At 42.6% G+C, this 19,439-nt stretch overlaps 1 protein-coding gene across 11 annotated transcripts in view; it reads right to left on the reverse strand.

Annotated features, from left to right (window-relative positions):
* The window catches only part of ARHGEF11 (Rho guanine nucleotide exchange factor 11), a 120,615-nt gene that overhangs the window by 21,794 nt on the left and 79,382 nt on the right, over positions 1-19,439 (reverse strand). For 9 of the 11 annotated variants that reach the window (XM_077156525.1, XM_077156529.1, XM_077156523.1 and 6 more), the window contains 11 exons: positions 17,311-17,430; positions 15,696-15,741; positions 14,984-15,060; positions 13,735-13,872; positions 7,685-7,759; positions 7,363-7,464; positions 6,148-6,246; positions 4,940-4,982; positions 3,679-3,775; positions 3,376-3,498; positions 780-803 (listed from right to left, as the gene is read on the reverse strand). In XM_077156525.1, the coding sequence (XP_077012640.1) occupies positions 780-803; positions 3,376-3,498; positions 3,679-3,775; positions 4,940-4,982; positions 6,148-6,246; positions 7,363-7,464; positions 7,685-7,759; positions 13,735-13,872; positions 14,984-15,060; positions 15,696-15,741; positions 17,311-17,430 (944 nt within the window). The remainder of the gene's footprint in view (positions 1-779; positions 804-3,375; positions 3,499-3,678; positions 3,776-4,939; positions 4,983-6,147; positions 6,247-7,362; positions 7,465-7,684; positions 7,760-13,734; positions 13,873-14,983; positions 15,061-15,695; positions 15,742-17,310; positions 17,431-19,439) is intronic. The other 2 variants (XM_077156532.1, XM_077156533.1) reach the window with 1 other exon arrangement.

Below are 19,439 nucleotides of genomic sequence, written 5' to 3' on the forward strand. Positions count from 1 at the left end.
CACTGCCTTTACCACCGTCTCAAACCCAAAGTACAAAGAGAAAAGATGGAAAGGAGCTGTCCAACAGCTTCCAATTGCCACAAATGAAATTGTCCAGACCTCTGTATTTAAAAACGCATTTGGCCCTCAATTCTGTAGACAGATTATATACTTTGTGGATTTAAGACAGTAAATGCTTCAGCCCTGGCTTTACTCTCTTCTTAAACAGCCTTCTAACCCTATCTTCTCTCCCTTATTAAATGTGCATGCTCAGGGAATGCATACTCATTTTAATATTTTGGCTGATGAAAAACAACGAGATATATATACAGGCTGTAAAAAAAAATAATACACGCCAAGAGAGGAAATGTTTCACACCCCATTTCTTCTCTGCAGGTGCCACTAATAAAAGATTCTTTCTACTATCACCACTTCTCTAAATGACTTAAGAAGTGGGAAGCGAGACAGGGCTGATGTGGGTGGGTAGGCATGTAGAGGAATGTTAGAAGCCACAGCAGCTTGATGTCTTCACAAAAAGGGGGAGACCCTCCTCCCCAGGCAGTGATCCCTGAGCTTGGGAGACCACTGGCTAGTCACAGGATCAAGGGCCTGGACCTCATGACCCTGCTGCATTAGGATTACACATGTATCTGTAAACTAAACTTGGGCAGACGTGGTTATAGGTGGTCCAGCATTGCTGTGCCTCCCCTGTGATTAGCTGAGATGGAAAGCATAGTAAGCAACTCAAGCCCACTCCTTCCTACCTTAAAAGTTGCAAATGAACCACACCATGGACTCACCTCCGGTCTTCCTCATACTTGGACCTGGAACAACAGAAAGGAAAGATGACTCACACTGTAAAGACAGAGGCTTCTCTGCCTGTGCAGAGACTGGGAGGAGGGTAAGTTCTTTCTTGGAGGGAGGGAGGGGTGGTGGGAGAGAAGGGGAAGAGTATGACAAAAAGCTAAGACTTGCCACAGCCCAGGAGCGGGCTTGGGGCTCAGAAGGTGAGCGTTCTCATGCCCTCCAGAAACTCGATTAGTACAGTTCTAATGAGAATGTCCTTCTAACTAAAAGGAAGGGGAATGTGGCAGAGATCATCTCTGGGATAGTATCTGTTTCAGCCCCTGAAGTTATTATAGAGGGAGAGGCTTTTCTCTGTATACACCTAGAACTAAACAGGAAAGATTGAGCGGACACTGAGGCAGGAGGAAAGAAGGTAAGAGAACAGTGATAACATTTTGAGGCTTGACTCAAAGAGACCTGTTTAGAAGAGGTAAATGGTATCAGCAACTAACATTTGAGGGCCTACTATGGGCCAGGCATTATTCTAAGTACATTCCATGTGTTAGCTCATCTAATTCTCACAATAACCATTGAGGCAGGTATTATTATTATCCCGATTTGATAAGACCCAAATGTCATTGCTTTAAATAGAAACCATTATAAATGGGGAGCTCTGCTGTCAGTAATAATTCCATATAATTCTCTGGTGCCTATGGTCTCAAAATATGGTCAGTTATGTCTTTCTCCACCTTTAGAAGGACCGGGATGGCTATTGCCAGCTGACTGCTTGGGAAACTAAGGTCCCAGAAAAATTCAAGTCTTGGCTGAAGGTCAGAGGGTTAATTTTTCAAAGCATATTTACTCTGGGTGATCTAATCTAATCTCATTTTCGACCCAGATCTCTTACTCAAATATCAGATTCATACATACAGCTACTCAATCTCCAGATTATGTCTAAAAAGTATCTCAAATTTAACACCCCGAAACTGAATCCCTCATTTTTCACCACAACATTGTTTTACGGGCTGACATCCCTGTCTCAACAGATGGCACCTTTGTACTTTCAGTAGCTTAGGTAAAAAGCTTTGGGGGTGTTTCCCGACTCTTCACTTTCTCTCACACTCCAAAATCAATTTTCTTAGGAAATCCTCCTGTTCGCTCTACTGTCAAAATACAGAATCTGACCTCTTTTCTACAACCTTCACTGCTATGCTTGGGGCCGAGCCTCTACCATCTTTCCCTGGATTCCTGTGGCAGTCTCCTAACAGACCTTCATGCTTAGAACCTGTCATTGCTCTCCTATCACCTTCCACCCATCACCTAGTCTCACCCAGCTCCAGGGCTCTCCATTCACTGAGAGGGCAAAAACCAAAGCCTTCACAATAGGCCACAAGGCCCTCTGCGACGGCACCCTCCCGTCACCCTGCTGACTTCTTCACTATGTGCTCAGTCTGCTCTGGCCACAAGGGTTTCCTCACTGTCCCTCAAACATGTCTGATACCTTCCTGCTTGGCTCTGGCCATTCCCTCTGCATGGCATGCTCTTGCCCCAGATGTCTTCAAGGATGACTCCCTCACTTTCTTCAACTGCTAAAATGTCCCATTTTCAATGAGGCCCCCACAGACCACCCTATTTAAAATTGCAATCCCTTGGCCCTGGCAACTCCTGATCTCCTTCCTCCTGCTCCATTCATCCCCCACCCCCAGAACTTATCATTTCCTAACATACTATATAATTTATTTATTTATTATATATTGCTATCTCTTCCCAGTACAACATAAGTGCCACAAGGGAAATAACTGCTGTTTTGTCCACTAAAAGTATCCAAAGAGCTGAATATGGTGTTTGGCACACAGTAGGCACTTCATAAAACTTGCTGAGTTGAAATGTCAGTGTTAGTAGAAACTACAGATCATCTAGTCCAAGTTTTGTCATTTTATAGATGAGGCCCAGAGAGACGAAATGGTTTCACCAAGGTTCTGTAACTTCTTAGTGCCTAAGTAGTACTGAGGCTAAACATCATGCCTCCTGCCTCCCAGCCTGCAGTGTCCTGCAGTCTCTGCTATTGGAACTGGCCTTCCAGGCGCCTGTGGTGCTTCATCAAACAGTACAGGAAAAATGTAACCACAGCAGCTGTGTCAGAAGCCCCTTAATAAGCTAGTTGAGTTTTCTGATCTGATTAGTAAAAATGGTTCAGTCTCCCTTAAACCAGTTCCATCTGGCTTAGGATGGAAGCCTCCTGAAGGACATTTAGCCACTGGGAGTCTTGCAGTGCTGGTCTCATTCTCACCGTCAGTTATGATATCCTATGCAGGAAGGGAGAAAGGAAGAGGCCAGAAAGGGGAAGCAGAAAGTTCTCTCTGTTCCTAGAGCGCATGGTTTGTCAAAACCATCAAATTACTGTCAGGAACTCCAGGCTCTGCAGCTCCCTTGAAATACATACAGAAGTACTCAGCCTAAGAAATGCAGCAGGAGGGCAAGACTCTCCCCAGCTTTCTAAGCAAGCAGATTCAGGCAAAAAGTGGAAGAGAGAAAGACGCTGGAAAACAGACCCACAAAATATATCCCACTGTTCAGCACAAAAGAGTGGCAGTGGGACTAGAGACTCACAAAATATCTCCAAGGGCAGCCAGCTGCTTCTCAGCCACTTGGCGCTCTCGCAGAGGGTCACCGTCCAGGTCCAGAAGGTCGTTCTCACCGTACAGGCTGCCCAGCCCCAGAGTGCGCTTTGTCCTAAACCAGGGGGACACAGGGAAAGAAACGGATGTACACACTCACTCCCTCTAGAGACAGAGATCCAGAAAGAGTGAGACAACACATACAGAAGAGAGACACACGCATCAGAAGGGAAAGAAGAGTGGAGAGGCAGAGCTATGAGGGGAGAGGGAAGAAAGGGGCAGGAGCTGGGCAGACCTGTAGTCATGGATCTGCTCCTGGATCTCCAGCATGGCCGCCTCCTGCGCTTCACAAAGAAAGCCACGGACATCCTCCCCATTCCGCAGGCGCAAGTCTGTAGTGGGAGCCAAGAGAAGACAGAGACGGGGTGGGATGTGGGGGGAGGGAGTGTCTGCTTCTGCTGGGTGTTTCAAAGTGTTTTGATTTAAGGTGGCACTGGGAGGAGAGCCTGGCTTTCTTCCCTCCTGCTAGCCGAAAGGAAGTGGAGGCCTGGGTTTACCAGGCCACCTCTGAATTCAAGACTGGAGTCCTGATGTCCAAATCCCAAGGTAAGGAGGAAAAGACTTTATGGATATTCCTCATGTCCCATTAAGAGAAGGAAGATTAAAGCCCCACTTATCAGATGTGTCCAAATGCTGCCCTCTGAAGAACATATGACGCCAATGTCCAGACCTCTGAAAGGCTCGTTACCTTCTTGCCCAGGGCCAGTTCATGGATTCCCATGAAATCCCAACTCCCCAGAAGAAAGATGTCTTTCCTGTACCCTACATCCTGGCTTCACTCACCACTCTGGATCAGCAAGTCCTATCCCTATGGCCTATGCCCACAGCTTTCCCCTCATCATCTATGCCTATAACTCGCCAAGTGCAGCTTCAAACTTCTCTCTTTTGGAAAGTCTTCCATGATTAACTTCTCAGGCTGCCATTTTCTTTATCTGGCCTCCCCTTAGCAATTCTACTAGTGATTTTAGAATTAGAAGACAGCTAAGCAATCACCTCCGAGCCCACTGGGTCCTTACTCTGAACCAATTGCCATCAGTATTAGTTAAGGAACTGTAAAAACAAACAAATAAACAAAAAAGCCTCTGGAGATTCTGACTTGGCTGGATGGATGGCATGAAGTCTTGGTTTTTATTTTTTTTAAAAAAGTTTCCCACGAGATTCTGATGATCTAGTTTAAGAACCCCTGATTGAGTCCAATTTCCTCTTTGTGTAAAGATGAGCCAATTGAGGGCCAGAGAGGTTATGTAGAAGAGAGCAGAGAACTCCAAGTCCAATGTCTTCCTGTGACAAGCAACTCCATGCAGGGTCTGTCCCATCTGTACTCATCCATAAAATACTGGGACGTCTCTAGAGGAGCTCTTCCATGGTTCTTTTCTCCTCTTACAGGACAGCTGCCCAAAGACAGGACTATGTCCCCTCTGTCCTCTGGAGCCGCCTGAGAGCTAAGGACAAGATGAGTACCAAGGGAAGACCAACTGCCCAATGAGCTAACTTACCAATTTCAGCCTGTAACATCTCTGGGATCTTCACTCTCAGAGGCTAAAAAACAGAACAGTGGAGGCAGAAGTAAGGTCCACATACTCCAAGGGACATGGGAAACATCAGGAACTAACAGGGCTTTTCTTTTTTTTTACGAATAGGGCTTTTAATACTACCTTCTCTTCTTTCATCTCAATTTTTCTCACTTCTCCCCAATGTATATACCTGAATTCTAGGCTAGCTTTTTGAGAAATGGACTCTGAGGCTATGAGGCAGGTTGGGAAGATATTCTGAGGGTGGAGCATGCAGTTTTTCCAGTTTTAGTTCAAGGACACTGGGTTTCATGGATGGGGATGTTGTTCCACAAGTGGACTGGTGGTGTTTTAGCAGCAAGGGAGAAACCTTTATTAGGCTATTTGATGGATTTCCCTTCATTCACTCCCAAAGAAAAACCGGCCCTACATTACCTACTTAGCACAATGTTTTGGCTTTTGCTTTGAGCACAAGACAGTTGGCTGCTATTTTAGGGCAGTTCCACAAGAACCAACAAGGAATAACTGGCAGCTCTAATTGCCTTAACTCAAGACCGATTTAAGGGGGCAAACAAAAATCCTGAGGAAGAATGGTTTATTACTGCCAGGATGAACAAAGCTATTTTGGAATTAATTTAGTTGATCAGATTAGAAAGTCTTAATGGGGAACTGCCCTCGGCAAGCAAAGGTGTAACACCTGCTGACACGTCCTTTCCTTGGGAACTGTACCCAGACGCTGATGCACAGAGTGCTCACCTGTCCAGATACTTTGGGGTCTTCCACCTCCAAATTCTGCCTTTGAGCATTAACAACAAGTCAGTCTGAGCTTCAGAGACTCGGGTTTTCCTCTTGGCTCATAGACCTAGATCATCTGATGTCACAGGGCCTCTGTTTCTTCATTTCAGGGATGGGCAAGACAGGGCGGGGTGGAGGGAACCAGGGCACTGATTCAGGGACAGCATTTGGAATCTGGTGCTATCTCTTTCTTCAAACATTTTGGGGGGAAACAGCTATTCTACCTTGTTACATGTGGAACAAAAGAGGTACGGAGAGGAGAGCTAGAAACAGAATCCATGAATCCTGCTCAGCCTAGACTCTTTTAAGAGCCTGTCTCCATTTAACCTGAATGTTTCACTTAGTTTTTCCTCTGACTGAGTATAATAAAATCGTAACCCAACTGATTACTGCTTTACCGCATTTTTCTCAAGGAAAATAGTCCAGATATCTTTTCCCAAGCTTCGGGAATCCTTGGGGCTTGTCTGTTGATAAACTTCGGCACACAGGTAAAAAAGCTAGGAGAGAGAAAATGGGTTACAGTTGTGGTTCTCAACCAGGGCAAGCCTACCCTCCCTGAGACAACATCTGGCAATGCCTGGGGACACTTTTAGTCATCACAACCAGCAGAGGAGATGCTATTGATACCTAGCAGGTGGAGGCCAGGGAGAAGGCTGACCATCCTACAGTGCATGAGACAGCCCCCACATCAAAGAACTCTCTGGCCACAAAAGTCAACAGAGCTGAGGTAGGCTGCTTCACAAATCTGTGGTAAAGAATCCCTCCCATCCAACACATACACACACCTCCAAAGTGATCACTCCTCAACTCTGAATTCTCTGCATGCTTGGGATTTCTCTCGTGCCTTGTACTTGTTTCTATATTGTGTTCTAAGAGTTTTCATGTTTTGTTTCTCTCTGTGATGTGTCCCATCTTTACTTTATTCAAGAATGCTTCTGAGATACCAGCACTTGGGACTTAAACACAGGTGTTCAGCACTGAACAAATGGATGCTCATTTTAGTTTCTAACAATGATTATGCCCAGAAAGGAAAAAAAATAAACAAAACAGTAATCCATGCCTTGGGTAAGAAATTTCTTCTGAAGAATACAACTTCAACCTCTCCTCCATGATCCTTCCTTTCTAAGCAGCTGAGCAGAAGAGAGGGACAGGGAAGGCTGCCAGGTCTGAGCACTGCCCCAGGGCAGTCCAGCCTCTATTCTTCTTGTCATGGTCTCCAGATTGAAGACTCTATCACCTTGCCCCTCTGCCAAGCTTTCGCGTAGAACACTGTATATGTGCGAGGGCCATTCTCTCAATCTCATGATCAGGCTGTATCCTTTCAATCAAAAGACTCTACAAAGACCATCTTCTCCAAGAAGACTTCCTAAACTGATCAGAACAAGTTTCATCCCTGGCCTAGCTCTACTCTCTCCTTCCTTTGCTATGATGTAGTCACCTGTGTCAGAGAGAGTGAAAAATCCCTTTCCCCTAGGTTTCATCTTTTTTTCTTATTTTGCCTGCGTCCTTGAGATGTCTATGTCCACGGGTTTGTCTTACAACCTCTAGAGAGCAGGGCCAGGGCCAGAGATTATTCTTTGCCAAGCACAAGCAGGCACTCAATCAAGACTTACCAATGGACTAGGGTCTGCCTGGGAGAAGATGTAACGCAGAAAAACCCCAAGGTGAGCTGGACGTGACTTAAGTTTCTCAAGATCCTGGAATATGATGTCGCTCTGGAAGGCAGAAAGACAAGAATGGCTGTGAGGCATGGAGGCAGGGTTCAGCAGCACAGTCTGTTCCAGCTTAGCCCCCATATTGTCCAGCTGCCAGGGGTCATAAGCTATGTCTCCCTCCCCCAAGCCCCTTCACAGCTGATGCTAGTCAAACTGCTTCTAGTCAAGAGCAGCTTATATGACAAGAGAATGATGAAAGGAGAAAACCAGGAAACGTTACCTCATTGTTGAAATAACCCGGGTCATAATCTTCCTCTGGGCCAATAATCAAAGGCTTTGGGCTTTGATCAGCACTCTGGAGGAGAGAGTTAAGTTGCAGAGATGAGAGGACGGGGACTCAAACCCCTCAATGAAGTTTGGTGAATAATAGCACAGCACCCACAAGAAGAACCACCCAGGTCTGGTAAAAGTTGGTATCTCACTACCTTCCCCAAATCTCAGAGAACAGATGAAATTATTTCCACTCCGCAGGAAGTCAAATGTTTCTGGGTGGGGCAGAGCAGCCTGGTCAGATGACACACGAAGATGGGAAGTGAGACAAAATGCTCTCTTCCTGTTTGCAAAAGATCTGGGGAGGGAGTGTCAGCCAACAAAATAAGAACCTAGAGCTCCTGCTGGGCTGTTAGGTTGGGGGCTTTGCTGTTTTCTGAAACAGCCTCTCCTCATCCTAAGCACACACCCTCTAAATCGACTGTTTACCATAGTGCTAATGAGCAGTTACTGTGTACCTAGTTAAGTACTTGTTGCTTGATAGCTCTCAGAGAGCTTGGTAGCCCATCTCTAGTTCCTTGAACAAAAGGGGATGGGGCTGATCTTTATTACAGTTTTCCTGATTCCCTTGCCTGCTCAGCAATCTATGACAGATCCCCATTTCCTATCTAAAATCCAAACTATGTGGCCTCATTTTCTTTCTTTCCCTCTTAGGCCCATTTTAATAAAAACTTAATTTTGATTTGCCACAGATAAGGTATGATGAGAGAGACTTCATGTTGTATAAATTTTTCAGATGTTTTACCACACAAACTTTTCTCCTAAAGATTCCTTGAGCTTCCTAAGATTTTCTATTAGCTGTACTTTTCACTTTCAATATAACCTCCCTCATTTCCAATGATTCTGCAACAAAGACTCTGCTGCTGGAACTCACTTGGCTTACTTGTGCCTATTCTTTTCCAGGGCTGAGATAGCTTCCTAGCCCATTTTCTCATGGGGCTATTCCTGACAGTGCCTCCAAGGCTCCCCTCTCCTTTTCTGTTTTCCTGGATACTTACAGTCTCTCTGCCTAGAATGACTGACTCACAGAATGTGAAAGACCCAGAAGGTATCTCAGAGTCCAGCACTCATTTGTGATTGAAAAAATTGAGGCCCAGAGAGACCAAGTGGTATGCTCAGTGCTGCAGAGTCAGGCCTGATGGGCTGCAATTACATTTCTCAGACACGTCCTGAGTATCCTCCTCTCCTGTAACAACTAGGCTCTGAACTGCTCTGGGTCCAGGATTCCCAGGGGGAGGTGGATAACCAATCTGGCTCTACTTGGCTCTCTAGTGAAATTTGAAAACACTAGATTTTTGTGTGTTTGGAGGGGGGGGAGGAGATATCTTTTTGAGAGTTTTTACAATTTTTTTTTTCTGATTTCAGAAAAAAAATATTTCAGAATATGCTCATTATAAAACAAACATTACAGAATTACGTAACAGAAAGTAAGAGTTCCCTATGACCCCATCTCCCTACACTGACTGATAACATAGTATAGGTTTTCCCCCATACCTTTCCTAACATATATTATCATTATTAAAAAACTGGAACTATACTTTTATTAAGTCTTACAACTCAAGAACAGCAACTTAAATAGTGGGCAATCTGAGAGAAGTTAGGAGCAGAAGCAGTCTTGCACTGGGGCTTAGAAAGCTAAGTTCTAGTTCCATCTCTGCCATTAACAAGACTAGACCTTCAACACTCCTTTCTTTGCCTCAGGTTTTTCATCTACCAAATGATTCTAATACTTTTCCTGACCGCGAGAATAAAATTTTTTTTCATTCAATGGATTTAACACAGCAGCTGGTACACAGGCATTTCCCCACTTTTCCTACCCCAAGATCTAAAGAGTAACTAAACTCTAGCCTATGAATAAAACTGGTTATCAAATGTATTCTTCTTCAGCAGAGTAGCTCTTGACGATTTCTCTTTGATAACTGTCAAAGTCTGCATTTAAGAAAAATAAGATTCACTTAGGCCACAGTCCACTGTCTACAGATTACACTGTGAAACCTCATTTTCAAGAAATTCAAAAGGCTTCATGTCCTGGATAAATCCTCTCCAAGATGAATGCTTGGGGATACTTTTGATTAGTCCCATTCTAAAATATTCACTCATTCTACTACTAATATCTGAAGTACCTACTATGTGCCAAGTGCCAAGCTAGGCGCTTAGCAACATAAAGAGGAAGTAAGCCTGGTGGGGAAGTAAGTCTGTAAACAAGTAACAGCAAAGGGAGAAAGGCTGTGGGAGAAAAGGATACAAGATATTGCCAGGAACCCTAAACTCCCTCTTCTATCAAAGAGAATTCAGCAAGATGTATGTGTATCTGGTGGGGCTTTGAGGGGAGTGGCAGAGGGGAAAGCAGGCAGGAAACTCACTGTCTGGGGTTATTTGCTGGTCTGGGAGAGAAGCCCTTGGCACAAAAAGCCTTCATGAGGAGGGAACTGGACTAGCTGCCTCCCTCTGCAAGAATTACCCGGTAGGTTCATCATAGAAGAAAGTTAGGCCCAATTTTATTCATGGGAGGAAGGAAAATACAGAAAGATGAGATCTAGGTTCCAGGGAGTGTTATGGGCTAGACCTGACTAACTCACTGACTAAATAAATGATCAGCTCGCTAGTGACACTGGGATTACTGTTTGCTCTGTATTCTTCCTACATCTCTCCCATCATTCAAAATTACTTGGAGATCCTGTCTTCTGAAGACCATCCTCCTGGATTCAGAAATTAACAGGCACTCAGACTTGAAAAAAACCCCTAAAATAGTGGCTTCCAAATTTTTTGACCATGAGTCCCAATAAAAAATACATTTTTCATTGCAGCCCAGTATATACACACATAATAACTGTGTTCACAAAGTTATATTTACCCTTATTATATATAATGAAGTCGGACATTTTCTATTCTATGCTATTCAATTCTACTTCATTCAAATAAGGACTGCTCTTCATCTACTATACTGATTTCCTGACTCAATCAAAACCCAGTTTGAAAACATCACCTAATCTACTTCCTTACACCAACCTTTTCAGTGTGGGAAGAACACCACTGGTAGAATTCAGGATGATTTCAAGTGAGATGATTATCTTGAGGTTTGGGATTATTTTAGGGGGTATCTGAACATGGCATTAAGAAAGTTTCATTTTAGTTCTAAAATTCAACCCTTTTGCTTAACCCAGGTTAAAGTTTCAGTCTAGTGTTAGTTTATCTCTAATATCTTTAACAAAGGCAGAAGTAGGTCTCAGGCTTAACTAAACCCTTTGACAAGCAACAGAAATGAGCTAGAGCTTATTTTTCAGTTAGTTTTTAAGTTTATTTATTTTTTTAATAAGTAATATATCCACACAATTCAAAATTAAAAGAATGCAAAAGGGAAAATACAGTGAAAAGTCTTTCCCCCATCCTGTTGTCTAGCCACCTAATTTCCCTTGTCAGAGACAATAAACACCAGAATGCACATACAGATGTCTTTCCCTCTGTTAACATAAAAGGTATCAATTATCTATACTGTTCTATATCTTTTTAGCTACAATTTAACAAAATGTTTACAAAATTATGCTTATTTCTTACGTTTACTATGTATTTACAGTGCATGGTACTGCTTTTAATTTAAAGTAGTGACATAACATTTCCTTTAGAATGGATCTAAGTTTAAAAAAAAGTGAGTTAGCTTAAAGGAAAAGGTGAAGTAAACATTTTACAGTTCATATGCAGATATGTAAAAAAATCACAACGGTGCTGGCAGATGACCATGCTTTAATAAACACTGTTTTATAGAAACAGGAACTCTCTTCCCAGTGTCTCTAACAGGTAGTGATTCAGCTTCTGCCCGAATAATTCCACTGCCAGACAGGCCAGATTCTTTATAAACTTTTCATATTGAGCCAAAACCTGTCCTCCTGCAATCTCCCCTGGACCTAGGTCTACCCTTGAAAGCAGTGGCTTTCAAATCAGGTTCTACAAAACCCCAGGGCTCCACGAGAGTGCCGCAGAGGGTGGGGGGAGGTTGACAGGAGGGGTCCCAAGAGAGCTGAGCTTTTATATATTAGGGTTTGAAATAATAAGACTTTGTTAGGAAAAGGACTTTGCCAGGGAAAAAGAAAATGGAAAATTAATGTTCTGGAGAAACATATGAACACTAAAAGATCAGATATTTGCTTCTTAAATATCACTTCCCTACAGATGCATTCACTGACTTTTCACACAGAAACTGAGATGCCCTTAATATCACTTATCTATTTATACTATGTGTTTTTTTTTTTTTGCAACGTGTTCCCTAGGTAAATGTCTATTTCAAATTTTGAATTAGTGAAACAACTCAAATATATTGCGTTTTCCTAATATAACTTATGTGGACAGCTTAATTGAACATGGTAAGTAAATGGAACCTTGGGTGGGGCATGAGATTTTGTAGGTTTGTCCAGAGTGATGCCTCGATAAATCCCAGAAGGATCTGAACAGTGAATAAAAAAGTATTTGCAAAGTCCCCTTAGGGGAATGGCGAGAAAGGGGGAAAATTCAACTTCCCCAAGTGGAGAATTCTTGATATTCTTACAAACAGTGGAGACAACTGAAGCAATAGGCTGAGCCCCCAATCTTGGGATTTGTTCATATGAAACTTAACCCTGCAAAGGATAGGTTAAGCCTACTTAAAATTAGTCCTAAGAGTGACCCCCAAGAGAACCTCTTTTGTTGCTCAGATGTGGCCTCTTTCTCTCTCAGCCATCATGACAAGCAAACTCACTACCCTCCCCCTCTCTATGTGGGACATGACTCCCAGGGGTGTGGACCTTCCTGGCAACGTGGGAAAGAAATTCTAGAATGAGCTGGGACTCAGCACCAAGGGACTGAGAAAACCTTCTTGACTGAAAGGGGGAAGAGATACATAAGACAAAATAAAGTGTCAATGGTTGAGAGATTACAAACAGAGTCGAGAGGTTATTCTAGAGGCAATTCTTTTTTGTTTGTTTTTTTATTTTAATTAAAAAAAATTTTTTTTAAATACCAAAAAACACATAACAAATGCAAACATTCTTATTTTGATCATTCTGTTCTACATATATAATCAGTAATTCACAATAGCATCACATAGTTGCATATTCATCATCTTGATCATTTCTTGGAACATCTGCATCTATTCAGAAAAAGAAATAAAACGAAAACAGATACTCCTTACCTCTCCCTTTCATTGATCACCAGCATTTCAAACTGAATTTATTTTAACATTTGCCCCCCCTATTATTTATTTTTATTCCATATGTTCTACTCGTCTGTTGACAAGGTAGATAAAAGGAGCATCAGACACAAGGTTTTCACACTCACACAGTCACATGGTGAAAGCTATATCATTATTCAATCATCATCAAGAAACATGGTTACTGGAACACAGCTCTACATTTTCAGGCAGTTCCCTCCAACCCCTAGAGGCTATTCTTAACGCATTAAATAGATATCACCTTTTTAGTTAAGGCTTAACAGAGAGACTGGAGGGAACTGCTTGAAAATGTAGAGCTGTGTTCCAGCAGCCATGTTTCTTGAAGGTGATTGTATAATGACAGAGCTTTTGCAATGTGACTGTGTGATTGCGAAAACCTTGTATCTGATGCTTCTTTTATCTACCTTATAAACAGATGAGTAAAACATATGAATTAAAAATAAATAAGTAATAGGGGGAACAAATGTTAAAATAAATTTAGTAGATTGAAATGACAGTGATCAATGAAAGGGAGGGGTAAGGCGTATGTTATGTAAGAATTTTTTCTGTTTTCTTTTTATTTCTTCTTCTGAATTGATGCAAATGTTCTAAGAAATGATCATGATGATGAATATACAACTATGTGATGAAAAAAGAATGATCATATTATATGTTGATTGGTCTTATTAATAAAAATTTAAAAATATATACTATATATATATATATTGCTTATTCAAAGTCATATATTGATAGTACTCAGCCTCCAATCTCAGTTCTGAAAAAGGGAAAGGAAACCTGCAGGGTGGCTCTGGATTACTCACCTGATCACTGCTGGGGGGCAGAGGCGTGTCCGAGCCCTGCCGCCTGTGGTGCTGGGCCACTCTGGCCATGATCACAGGGGAGCTGCGAGGACTGTCTAGCCCAGGGTCTGACAGGACTGAGTTCCGATTCATCAACGACTAGAGGAACAGAGAATTCTATGAGAAGGAACCTCATCCATTAGATCCTTAGGGCTTAGCTCACTGGGTGGTGATAATCAAATTAGTAACATCAACTGATACAAATTCAGTACTCACTTGTGGCCAGGTATGATACTAAGCCTTTGATTAAATATCATCTCATTTAACTCTCACAATAGCCCTTTGTGGTAGATACTATTATTCCTCTCACTTTTCATATAGAGAAACAAAGACTTAGGCTATGACTCATGAAAGATCACTGAGCTGGTAATATGGTACTCCCTGGATTCAACACACAACATCATTAAGCTGATTGCCTCCCAGATATCGAGCTCCTGGGGTGATGTCAACTACAGATTATTGGGCCCTGACTCCACTTTCTTGGTGACCTTCCTATACACTGTTCCTTTCACACACAGTCAGCATCTGCCCATGGATAGATAAAAGCAAGTCAGGAAGTAAAATTTCAACTGCTATAAAAAAATTAGGTTTTTAACATGATTTCAACTGCTTATTCACATATTCAATGAACTTGACTAAATAAATACTTTGCTAACATCATTATTTCCTGCCATTCATTCTGATTTTTATATTGAGTATACAAACTGAGAACACTTATAGAAGGGACAACCTTTGAGGCCAAAATCTGTAATTTTTTTGATGACTCCAGAAAAGATGAGCCATGCAAGAAGAAAAAGATACATGAAGAAGAAAGAGAGACTACCACTGTTCATTGTGTGAATCTAAGATGATGCTATTCCCAGTCAGGTAGAAATGTGATTTTGGTCAAGTCGTTGGCCTAGATGATTTATGTCTCTGCTCCTTTACACTCAGAGGCTTGTTACAGTTAATGATATGCTTTCCCTCCCATCCTATTCTCTGAACAGCAGCGTTGACTCTATGATAAAATAGGAGCGTCTGATGACCTTGCATGTAGGATGCATTTGAAACCACCTTTGAGAACACAATGACTGAAATTCTTGGCCCTGGAACTATAGGAGAGGTCCATGGGTGATAGGTTAGAGGGCTTGGTGCAAACAGTAAGCAGAGGTGCCTAGAGAAGGGACACAACGTACGTTTTCAAACAGGCCTTGCCCCTGCTGGCACTCACCTCACTGAGGGAAGGAAAGCGTTCTGTCCCAGAGTCTAAGCCACTGTCTCCCTCCTGGGAATCTAGAGAGAGATGGCCTGAGAAGAAAACAGTTCCACAGTAAGGAAGGCCTGTGGCCTAGGGGAAACCTTTATTCTGGGAACCTTTGCCTAGGACAGGAAAGGAAGTTGCCTCCTACCCTTCTTTCAGCAGTTTCCCTTTGGTGTTCACATCTCATGACCCCTTGACCTAGATGCTCTCATGGGCAAATCTATCTTCTACTTTTATGCTATCTAGGTTTCACCTACCTTTATGCCTGTGCACAGGCCCTGCATCTCCTCAAATGAGATAACCATAGATCTTTCTCACAACCCACCTTACACCTCAACTAATTTCCAGCCCTCCTCAGGTTCTCTTCCATTTCTTCTTGCAACAAGTTCTTGTTAAGCTCTTCAGTGCCAGGGGCTTTTAGGTAAGCTGTTCTAAGGACCATAGTCATTCCAGTATCTCCCTGGCACTTACTCATCTAGTGCTACTGGTTACATGCTCATTTCTATTGTATAAGTTGTATCCATTTTCCCTATGCATTTGCACTGCCTTTTCCCATTATTCTATTTTCCAGAGGGCAGGTACTATATTTTCTCTCTCTGTATCTGCCCCATGGGGAGGGGAGAGGATAGTAAATAAGAAATCTGGACTGCAGATAAGACAGAGGAAAAACAAGGAGACTCACCTTCTGATGATCTCTGGCTGGTGTCACCATATAGTGGAAATATGTCCTAAAATAAACAAACAAACAAAAAATCAGGACCAGAGGGTGGGCAAATTCTGTATACCTCTCCCCCTAAGTTTCTTTCCTCCAATCAGAGCCTTATTTGCTTACAAGTTGTGGCCTCTTCTGCTTCACTGGCTTACAACTGCCCAGCGAGAACAGACACTGCTTCATTTCTGCCTTGTGAGGAGGATGGTGGTCCCTGGTGGAATCGGAGCTTTACCATAAATAAAATCCTAAAATCTCATTTTATTTATCATCCTGGAGCTTAAAACACCTATTATCTTTGTTGGGTTAGACGTAAGAAAGAACTCTGAACCATCAGGAAGTCCAAAAATCTCAAGCAGGTGACTGAGGGAAGATGGAAAAGGTCTACCTTGAGAGGTCGTTGAAGAGAACTGCTAAGTGTTGGCCCGGCACTGAGCGGCCCAGCCAACGTGGAGGACATCATGTTGATAGAGCTTTACCATTTATAAAGTACTTTTCTATATATCGTTTAGTCTTTCAACAGCTCTGAGTTAGGTATACTACCCCCATGTTACAAATGAGGACAGAGAAGCTCAGAGATCCTAATTTGCCCAAGCTACACAGCTGATAAACTATAAAACCAGATTTTGAACTCAGATCTCCAGTTGCCAAGTGCAGCATTTCAGACTCACCACCTCGCGGTGCACATGAGCACAGCAACAGCGGCAGCAAACAGGTACTAAGGCACGACTTAATCCTCACTACTAGGATCTCCATTTTATAAATAAGGAAACTGAGGCTCTCAGGAATTAAGCAATTTTCCAAAGATATTAAAGCTGGTGAGTACTAGAACTGGGCTTTGAATCCAGACAGTCTAAGTTACTGAGTTGTCCTTCAGATAATGAAACCTTTTAAATTTGATTAGTCTGTGTCTCTCAAACTTTTTTGAAAGGTTGATGGTCCCCAAATAATTTCTATTGGCTTTGGCAAATATTATTCTTGGAGATTTTAAAGTTTCTGGAGAGTTGCTTCTTACTTACCCAAAGGCCTAAGGCCTAAGGGAGGTGAGCAGAACACTAATAGTAAAATACCTGATTAGAACAGATAGAAACATCTCCTTTTTGGGGTTTTCCATATAGCATGGTTAGCTGCTGATGTAGAACCCTCTTAACTGACTGGGGATCCTTTATTTAGGCTAACTTTAATAAATATTTGTGTTTGTTTGAGAAGAGCCACTGCCTGAGGGATGGGTGGTAGAAAAAGCTAACAGATGAATACTGAGGAATATAACATCAGCTATATCCAGATGTGAATAGCTAATTAGGAGACTAAAGCAGATACTGATTGCATTCATATTTCTTTCTCCTGTAAGCTCTTGGAGGGCAAGAAAAAACAAGCTTTTTCTTTACCTGGCATCCCAAGTGTCAGAAGAGTGTCTAGTTCAACCTCTCTGGTGCTAAATAAAGAGCTGGTGACCTTTGTTGCTTTTTAAAATACAGAGCACTAACTAGCTCAGCTGTGGGGTCCTGGCTTAAGGCCTCACTTTCTCCCTAATTCTGCTCCTCAGCTGCATGGTGCCCTCCCTAGAGCTATGCCTACCACCACTCACCACTAAGCCACCAGTCTCCTGCTGGATCTTCAGCTGTAACTGAGAGACTCGCCGCCGGGCACCTTCGATCTGCTCTTCCAGCAAGCTGGCAGGGTTCCGGCTATACACCTCACAGATACGCTAGGGAGGGGGGAGAGGAGAGGGGGAGGGGAGTAGGCAGAAGGGGTGGTTAGTAGAGAACGGATGGTTTGCCAGTAGGGAGAACAAGGCAGTTATCCCAAAACAAAGAGGAGGAAGAAGAGATCTCTGCCTTCTAGTAAATGTTCATCATTTAGGATCAGAAAAAGGTATAAATGATGAGGAACAGAACACATGAAGTAAGTGAAGAAGGAAGACAAAACACAAAGGCCTTTCCAAATCTGACTCACTCATCAAGGCCCAGCTTAAGTTCTATATCCTAAATAAGGCCTTGATGACTACTCAAATGTGAACCATGTAAGAAACTATCCAGGCCAGTACACGAAAGAGGAAACTCACAGACAATGAGGTTCATAGAAAACGGGAGGACGAAGCGCTGACTAGTAGCCAACATCCCTCCCCCAGAGCCCCACGGTTAGGAAGCCCCTCAAGGGTAGGGGCCACCCTAACACATACCTAGTACTCCTCCCAGCACACAGAAGTTTATTTAGCACAGTGGTTTAGAGTCTGGGTTTTACAGTCTGAGAGACCCGGCTTTGAATTCTGGCACCCCCACCTACTAACTGCATAGACTTGGGCAAGCTTCAATATGTCCTCATTAATAAAATGGAGATGACAACACCTGCCTCATGGAACAACTGTAAGATCTGAATGAAATTACGTATGTAAAATGCTGAGCAGAATTTTCTGGTGCATAGTTATGACTTTGAATACATGGCAGCTGTTATTTTTACTACGAAAGGAAATGCTCAATAAATCTTGCTGGTAAATAATTAAATTAAGACTTTGGGTTCACATATTAGCTAAGCTTATCTAGGGCCTCACTGATAACTGACAATCTTTCTACAAATTCCTTACACTTAATGTTTCATTTTCTCCATGCCTACCAAGCCCCCCATCCTTCTCTCAGTCTCAGCAGACCATGTCATCATCTGGTGAGAACCTCCTCAACTTTGCTCCAATTGAGCAAATCATCTTCAGTCATTCTCCCTTCCTGCCTCAGAAGAGAAACAGGGTTTTAAATCATTCTCAAGGTCAATCCTTCCAATTGCCTCAAGCTCTTCCTGGGCATTGCTCATTTATCTTAAAATTCTCTGTTGCCAAGAGCGCCTTTCTTTGTTCAAGTTTCCTGTCTTAAAAATAAAAACAATGAAAACCATTCCATCAACTGATCATTCTCTAATTTCTACCCCATTCTCTCCATCCTTTCAGGTACACATTTTAAAACAGCAGTCTACACTCAGAGCTCCAAAGTTCTTTGCCTTCCAGTCTTTCCTTACTTGGCCAAAAAGCAAAACGACCTCATGGCCAAACCCAATGGTCTCTTCTTAGTCCTCATCTTACCTGTCCGCCCACCGTAAGATGCTCTTCTCCCTTCACCTCCTATCTCTACACTCCCTGCCTCCTCTTCCTTGGCCTACTCCCTTAAGTCTAGTTAACTCTTTAGTTCCACAAAAATTTTCTGAGAGCCAATATATGACAAGCACTGTGCTGGATGTGGGGGAATATACAAATATAGAGAAAAGAAGCACAGTCCCATCATTAAGGAACCTAGTCCAATGGGGGAGAAGGACAAGTAAACAATTAGGATACAAATATAAGAGCAAGTGCTGAGATATTAGAGGTTGAGGCAACATATTATTGAAGCACTTAAGTTCCAAAATTCCATCTTCAGCACTAGAGCCCTGGGTAGTCTCATCCAGTCCCCATTTCCAACTAACATCTATAAACTGAGATAATGGAATCTCTAATCAAACTCTGCCCTTTTTCCTGAGCTTCAACCTTGTTATGCCCAACTGCCTTGCCTGGTGGGTGATCTTTACCTGACTCTCCCCTGAACCCTGCTCCTCTCCTCTATCTCTATCTTGCTCCATCAATGGTGTCACCATCTACCCATATACCCAAATTCAAGACTAACTTTAATTCGTTGTTCTCTCTTACCTCTCCTTCCAGTTAAGTTCTACTGATTCAATTTTTGAAATGTTTCTCAT

Source organism: Tamandua tetradactyla, chromosome 4 (assembly GCF_023851605.1).
Source record: "Tamandua tetradactyla isolate mTamTet1 chromosome 4, mTamTet1.pri, whole genome shotgun sequence".
NCBI lineage: Eukaryota > Metazoa > Chordata > Mammalia > Pilosa > Myrmecophagidae > Tamandua > Tamandua tetradactyla.